Source organism: Oncorhynchus mykiss, chromosome 16 (assembly GCF_013265735.2).
Source record: "Oncorhynchus mykiss isolate Arlee chromosome 16, USDA_OmykA_1.1, whole genome shotgun sequence".
In the NCBI taxonomy this organism is placed as follows: domain Eukaryota; kingdom Metazoa; phylum Chordata; class Actinopteri; order Salmoniformes; family Salmonidae; genus Oncorhynchus; species Oncorhynchus mykiss.
The window spans coordinates 61,499,896-61,508,330 of NC_048580.1; the positions used below are offsets into that span (position 1 = coordinate 61,499,896).

The 8,435-nt window shown below is 44.9% G+C and overlaps 1 protein-coding gene across 1 annotated transcript; it reads left to right on the forward strand.

Moving 5' to 3' along the window:
- The first annotated feature begins 3,863 nt into the window (after positions 1-3,863).
- On the forward strand, positions 3,864-7,454 carry LOC110492501 (amphoterin-induced protein 3-like). The gene is made up of 2 exons (XM_021566880.2): positions 3,864-4,467; positions 4,885-7,454. The coding sequence occupies exon 2, from the start codon at positions 4,904-4,906 to the stop codon at positions 6,341-6,343; it is 1,440 nt and encodes a 479-aa protein (XP_021422555.1). The 5' UTR covers positions 3,864-4,467; positions 4,885-4,903; the 3' UTR covers positions 6,344-7,454.
- Positions 7,455-8,435: the final 981 nt, after the last annotated feature.

Here is an 8,435-nt window from a genome sequence, read left to right on the forward strand (position 1 = left end):
TCATGTATGGGATTAATGCCCCTATCGATATGGTGGGAGCAGCTCATTTATTCTAAAATTGTCAATATACTTTTGTCTTAACCAGCTCTCTATACAGCCATTCTATTACATGAACTACTTCACCATTTGGATAAGATTGGACAAATCATATTCAAAATAACACCTTCAAGGTCTTTTGGAATACTTTCAAGCACATTAAATGTATGCAAGTATTGCATGTGTGATGTGCGGGTGGGTGGGTGTATCTCTGCCAAGCTGACTGACAACAACAGCCTTGGGGCAAGATAGTGTGTAATTCTCCCATCTATCCATGGCAGTGATATGCCCATGGCATAAACATGGAGTATAATAAAAGTATCTTTAACCCACTATTGTTGAAATCAAAACACCTACACAAACGGTTGTCCTGGAGCAACACAAATATCAAAAACGGATAACATTTTACTAAAAAATAAAAGATTAATCAAACAAAATCTCAGGAATTGTCAAATCTGATTCCTTACGTACTACAGCTACGTGTGGAGCCAATCCCCATCCTCACCTGCTCCCTTCTGTTCACCTTCTGTCAGTAAGCCTGATCCAGATGCATCATTACACCCGTGGCTGGCTCAGGTTGGCACTCTGTGGTTGTATGAGTGAGTGGGAGTCAGGATGCGCCCACTGGCGATGAGGTATAGTGCGGAGGTGTTATCTGGGAGGTGAACCTAATGCACTGTGACAGAAATCAGAGCTGTCAGGACCACCGTGACCAAGAGGCATAGACTGCATCTATCCAGACAAATCCACAGAGAGGAGAGAGGAGATGGGAAGTGGATGGAAGGGAAGAACAGAGTGAGAAAGAGGCAAACTCACAGAGAGACAGAAAGGGGGGAGAGAGGAAGGGATCAAAGACTTCCACAGAGGATGGGACAGAGGGGGAGAGAGAGGAGAGAAACCCACACAGTGCACAGGAGAGGTGGGTGGAGAGGAATAGACATCTTCCTGCCACACAAAGAGCAAAGGATGTGTAGAGAGAAGCATTAATGACTGCAAACCTAGAGAGGAGAGAAAAAGGTGTGTTGAGAGAGGGAGACATCGGGGGTTTACATACATGTAGTGTATATCCCTATACTAATCGTCTGGGATTCATCAAGTAGAACACTGTCAACAAGACAATGACCACTCTATTGAATATTTCATGTTAAATCCCCAAACACCCATTGTCTGTTAATGGCAGAAAGAGAGTCACAGGAGTTAGGTTAAAAGAGAGAAGAGGACAGAGGGACAGACAGCAGTCTGGCCATAGAGACCGGTGATCACAGGCAAGGCCAGGCTGCCCAGAGAGGACAGAGAGACAGACAGCAGTCTGGCCATAGAGACCGGTGATCACAGGCAAGCCAGGCTGCCCAGAGAGGACAGAGGGACAGACAGCAGTCTGGCCATAGAGACCGGTGATCACAGGCAAGCCAGGCTGACCAGAGAGGATAGAGGGACAGACAGCAGTCTGGCCATAGAGACCGGTGATCACAGGCAAGCCAGGCTGCCCAGAGAGGACAGAGGGACAGACAGCAGTCTGGCCATAGAGACCGGTGATCACAGGCAAGCCAGGCTGCCCAGAGAGGACAGAGGGACAGACAGCAGTCTGGCCATAGAGACCGGTGATCACAGGCAAGCCAGGCTGCCCAGAGAGGACAGAGGGACAGACAACAGTCTGGCCATAGAGACCGGTGATCACAGGCAAGCCAGGCTGCCCCTATGGGGAGAGGTATTTGAATTTGAAACTATCAAAATAAATAAATAAATATATATATATATATATATATATATATATAGTGCCTTGCGAAAGTATTCGGCTCCCTTGAACTTTGCGACCTTTTGCCACATTTCAGGCTTCAAACATAAAGATATAAAACTGTATTTTTTTGTAAAGAATCAACAACAAGTGGGACACAATCATGAAGTGGAACGACATTTATTGGATATTTCAAACTTTTTTAACAAATCAAAAACAGAAAAATTGGGCGTGCAAAATTATTCAGCCCCTTTACTTTCAGTGCAGTAAACTCTCTCCAGAAGTTCAGTGAGGATCTCTGAATGATCCAATGTTGACCTAAATGACTAATGATGATAAATACAATCCACCTGTGTGTAATCAAGTCTCCGTATAAATGCACCTGCACTGTGATGGTCTCAGAGGTCCGTTAAAAGCTCAGAGAGCATCATGAAGAACAAGGAACACACCAGGCAGGTCCGAGATACTGTTGTGAAGAAGTTTAAAGCCGGATTTGGATACAAAAAGATTTCCCAAGCTTTAAACATCCCAAGGAGCACTGTGCAAGCGATAATATTGAAATGGAAGGAGTATCAGACCACTGCAAATCTACCAAGACCTGGCCGTCCCTCTAAACTTTCAGCTCATACAAGGAGAAGACTGATCAGAGATGCAGCCAAGAGGCCCATGATCACTCTGGATGAACTGCAGAGATCTACAGCTGAGGTGGGAGACTCTGTCCATAGGACAACAATCAGTCGTATATTGCACAAATCTGGCCTTTATGGAAGAGTGTCAAGAAGAAAGCTATTTCTTAAAGATATCCATAAAAAGTGTTGTTTAAAGTTTGCCACAAGCCACCTGGGATACACACCAAACATGTGGAAGAAGGTGCTCTGGTCAGATGAAACCAAAATTGAACTTTTTGGCAACAATGCAAAACGTTATGTTTGGCGTAAAAGCAACACAGCTCATCACCCTGAACACATCATCCCCACTGTCAAACATGGTGGTGGCAGCATCATGGTTTGGGCCTGCTTTTCTTCAGCAGGGACAGGGAAGATGGTTAAAATTGATGGGAAGATGGATGGAGCCAAATACAGGACCATTCTGGAAGAAAACCTGATGGAGTCTGCAAAAGACCTGAGACTGGGACGGAGATTTGTCTTCCAACAAGACAATGATCCAAAACATAAAGCAAAATCTACAATGGAATGGTTCAAAAATAAACATATCCAGGTGTTAGAATGGCCAAGTCAAAGTCCAGACCTGAATCCAATCGAGAATCTGTGGAAAGAACTGAAAACTGCTGTTCACAAATGCTCTCCATCTGAGCTCGAGCTGTTTTGCAAGGAGGAATGGGAAAAAATGTCAGTCTCTCGATGTGCAAAACTGATAGAGACATACCCCAAGTGACTGCTGTAATCGCAGCAAAAGGTGGCGCTACAAAGTATTAACTTAAGGGGGCTGAATAATTTTGCACGCCCAATTTTTCAGTTTTTGATTTGTTAAAAAAGTTTGAAATATCCAATAAATGTCGTTCCACTTCATGATTGTGTTCCACTTATTGTTGATTCTTCACAAAAAAATACAGTTTTATCTTTGTTTGAAGCCTGAAATGTGGCAAAAGGTCGCAAAGTTCAAGGGGGCCGAATACTTTCGCAAGGCACTGTGTATATATATATATATATATATATATATAATAATAATATTTTTGGGGTGAAAACTAAAATGTGCAGTTTTGGCAGCCAAATATACGACCCCCTCCCACAACCTGAGGGACGACCAGTGAAAAGTACAATGCAACAGTAGCATTTGCCATTTTGTTTTGTCTTGTCTTTCATGCCATGTGACTCTTCAACCATGTTAAAACTAGCCTCCTATTACTTTAATTCGTTATTCTCATTGCTGTAGTTGCTTTTAATGTTAAAATCATTATCACTACTACTATTATTGTTACCTTATTACTGTTAGTCAAACCACTGTTGGTATATGTATACTTTGATAATGCAAGTTATTTAACTCGCCATGTCAATAAAGTTGATTGAATTTGAGAGAAAACATAGCAGTAAGGAAGGAAAGCATCATTATTTAAAGATGACAGTGAGGGAGACAGGGCTGTGCTCTAAATGACAAACAGCAGGAGGAAGGGATTGTAGGAGATTAAGTGAGCTGTGTTTGTAACATCGCAAAGCACTGCAGGATTTTTTTATAAAGCACCGCTCACATTTGGCAGACAGATAAAGCTCACAGAGCAACTTTACCAGTGGACAGAGACTGAGTGAGTGATAGAAGAGAGAGTAGTGGCACCTTTGCTCAGGATTCTGTCTGGGGAAAGGGGTGATAAGCTCTCACTTCGGACTGAACTGTTGGATACCTGTGGCTCGCTTAACGTGAAGTACTACTTCTGGGAAAAGGACAAGTCCTGAAGTTAGACTGAACAGTTGGATACTCGTGTGAAGGATTGCTTAGAATTAAATAGTACTTTGGGGAAAGAGACAAAACAGTCAGGATTCCGTGCTGTTTGAGTAGTTTGTTTTAGCAGGTCATGGAGGTGTGGTAGAGCGAATATCTGAATAACGTCATGCTTTTTTAATCTGATTCATGACACTTATTAAATCAGTGGCAGCGATGCGGTTTTAATTGCTTTTTGGTGAGGACGATGACAAGCCTTTGAGTCAGTTGTACAGAGAGGGAAAGTACTCTTCAGGGAAAAGGTATTTCTTTATTAACCCTTTGTTCTTCCACTCCTGTACTACTACTCTTAACGACACAGTCAGAACATTATGGAAAAACATGCATCAGGATATCTCAAAGAGTTGTTACTGCTGTGACTGTTTCTTCCTAACCAAAATGTTCAGTTACACTTGACAATAAGATGTGATAAGTCATGTGATAAGATAATCTTTATTTATTTTTAAAATTCTGTATCCCCTGGATACATTTTGTTTGTGCATGCATGATAAAACTGACCTATAGATTAAAGGCTTTTTATGGTTTATACTCTATTCCATTCTCAGCCTTGTCAAAGTATTCTGACCATTGTAATAGTCACTGGTCGTTGACAATCTCTTCCCACTGCATTCATTCAACCATGGTAGGTCATTTACATAACAAATCTCTTTCCTCCCTAGGAGAACGGGCCAGAGCAGAATGACCTCCCTCTTCTCTCCAGACACTGTAGTGCTGCTGTGCCTCCTCCTCCACTCCACAGAGGGAACCTGCCCCTCCATCTGTCTCTGCACCTCAGACACACTGAGCTGTGGCTCCCAGGGCCTCACCAGACTGCCCCTCCTCCTGCCCCCCACCACCGTCACCCTCGACCTCAGCTACAACCGGCTGGGCTGGCTGGGCCCCGGCAGCTTCTCCAGCCTGCCCAAACTGGACACCCTCCGCCTGGCAAACAATCAGCTCACGACGCTGGGCCATGGGGTCTTCCAGAACACCTCCAGCCTCCGTCACCTGGACCTGTCCTCCAACAGGCTGCGGGTGCTGGAGCAGCACTTCCTGCAGGGTCTGTGGAGGCTGGAGGAGCTGCTGCTCTACAACAACCATATCACCCGCGTGGAGGGTGGGACGCTGAGTGGTCTGAGCAGTCTCAGGAAGGCTTACTTCAGCCTCAACCAAGTCACAGAATTCCCCTTCTTTTCCATACGGGACCACAGTCATCCGTTTCTCACCATGTTGGACCTGTCCTCCAACCGTATGACCACGCTACCCTGGGAGGATGTGAAGGCACTGCCGGGGTCAGTGCAGAAGGGGCTGTACCTCCATAACAACTCTCTGGTGTGTGAGTGTTCCATGTACAGTGTGTTCTGGCACTGGGAGCAGAGGGGCTTTGACTCAGTCAGGGACTTCACAGATGAGCACACCTGCCTGATCTACGGCGAGCCGCGCGCCTCGGTCCGATTCCTCCGACACTCCCTCTACTTCCAAAACTGCACAGTGGGGAAGGTGGTCTCTTTGCCCATGGCTGTTCTCCTCTCCAACCTCATGGTGAACGAGGGGGAGAGGGTCCATCTGGACTGCCAAACCTCCCTCAGAGGTAAAGAGCTGTCATACACATGGGTCTCTCCAAATCAGGAATACCTGACCCAGACGAGCTTCAACGACACCCTCATCAACATGTTCCCTAACGGGACCTTGGAGATCCCAGCAGCCAAGGTGAATGACTCGGGACTCTACTTGTGTACAGCCCTGGACTACAAACACATGCTGAATGCAACCAGGGAGGTGAATGTCACCGTGATCCGCCCCATGCCTGACACCTTCAACACGGGCTACACCACCTTACTGGGTTGTGTGGTCACCCTGGTAGTCATCCTAATGTACCTCTACCTAACGCCCTGCCGCTGTGGGTGCTGTAAGCAGCCCCTGCCTCCGGCCATCCCGATCCCTGCCTACGACCCAAACACCCTGGCCTCCATCTTCTCCCCCACACTGAGCCACAGGGACCCAACCAAGGCCAACATCAACAAGCGGGTGGTGTTCATGGAGCCTCTGATGGAGGAGCAGAACGGGGATCTGAGGGCCACCCTGGCCAGGGAGCAACCAGGGTTGCAGTGGGAGTGGGGCGCCAGCGGACTCTCCTAGTTAACCTATCGCTGACAAAGAGCACTTTAAGAATTGAGCCCATGACTTACAATAGACATGTATCAGGTGGTCTGAATGGAACAAACATGACATCCTCGTTCCTCTTTCTCTGCTGGAAGGCTTCATCTAACCGGACTATCCTCAAATGATCGCTGAGCCCTGGAGAGAGTGTGAAAGAGAGACCCTCACAGGTCTGTATAAGGGCTCTAACTAATGTTCCTCCTCTTTCCTCTCCTCCGTCTCATTGAAGACCAGGTTGAGTTTTGCAAGACTGTATATTTCTGTCCATGCTATTGTGGAAGGTTAGAGCAAAGTTAATTGAACGGCACGAACTTCGGCACTGGAGAGATTTATCTTCTCTTTAAAATCATGAACTCCAAACGCATTGGTCCTCCCTTCTCCCTGAAGTGTAAAAATATAGCATTGGTGTAAGCATGGGAAGATTGTAGACAGATTTCCTATTATATTTAACATGAGCTAATTCCTTTTAAATCCATAAATGGATGTGAGTGCATGAGCAGACACATCCGGGTGAAAGGTCTGGGACAGAATTGGGGAACACTGATGAAGTCCTATTGGGACATTTTGGACTTGGCTGACATCCACAAAAGCTGTTAGAGTAATAGAGTTTTTGGAATTGTATTATTTTTTTTTCCTTCATGGGATTAAAGTTAAGCGTGAGTATATCAGGTCACCGGCGAACCACACTCCCCCGCAAATATACACTACTGTTCAAAAGTTTGGGGCCATGTCATTGTTTTTGTTTTTTGTCCATTAAAATAACATCAAATTGATCAGAAATACAGTGTAGACATTGTTAATGTTGTAAATGACCATTGTAACTGGAAACGTCTGATTTTAATGGGGTATCTACATTGGCATACAGAGGCCCATTATCAGCAACCATCACTCCTGTGTTCCAATGGCACGTTGTGTTAGCTAATCCAAGTTTATCATTTTAAAAGGCTAATTGATCATTAGAAAAACCTTTTGCAATTATGTTAGCACAGCAGAAAACTGTAGCGCTAATTTTAAAAAGCAATACAACTGGCCTTCTTCAGACTAGTTGAGTATCTGGAGCATCAGCATGTGGGTTTGATTACAGGCTCAACTGGCCTTCTTCAGACTAGTTGAGTATCTGGAGCATCAGCATGTGGGTTTGATTACAGGCTCAACTGGCCTTCTTCAGACTAGTTGAGTATCTGGAGCATCAACATGTGGGTTTGATTACAGGCTCAACTGGCCTTCTTCAGACTAGTTGAGTATCTGGAGCATCAGCATGTGGGTTTGATTACAGGCTCAACTGGCCTTCTTCAGACTAGTTGAGTATCTGGAGCATCAACATGTGGGTTTGATTACAAAAAGTTCTCAAAACGTTCTTTGAAACATTTAGCTCATTTCATGTGATTGTCATAAGGCTCCATGACTTTGTCCACACAGGGCATCTGAACACACAAATACATTGATGATTTTCATAAAAAAATTGGGCTGTTTTATTTAACTTCGTACACCTGTGGTGTTCCTTGTCAAAAATAATCGGTCATTAGAAATGAATGGGTGAGACTACAATTAGTGTATAAAATTCAGTTCAGGCACATGCCCATTCATCAGATGGACACACTTCCTCTCCCAGACCCACACATGCATGCGTGTTTGAGCAAACACACACACACACACACACACCTCACTCTATGGCAAGCCCCACGGGAACCACACCTGTTAGCATTTTCACAAACAATCGCAACATTGTTTCAATACTATATAGAACTTTTCTCGCAGCTCTGGTATAAAGCTTTTTTGAGCCCTTGCTTACAATTCATTTTGTGGCAGCACAATGACCAAACGATATACTATATGTGAGGCTCTTGATCATCTCTTTGATAATGACACTGGTGAGGAGGAGAGAGACCAGGAAACTGACAGTGAAGATGCATTAGAGGAGGAAGTGTCAGAAGTTGAAGACAACACAGAATATGATCCAGACCAAGAGACAACCGATGTGGAACAATCCAGTGATGAGGAAGGGGGCCCTGCTGAGGTTGTTGTTACATTCCAGTCAAAGAATGGGAATTTGTCCTGGTCTTCATCCCCA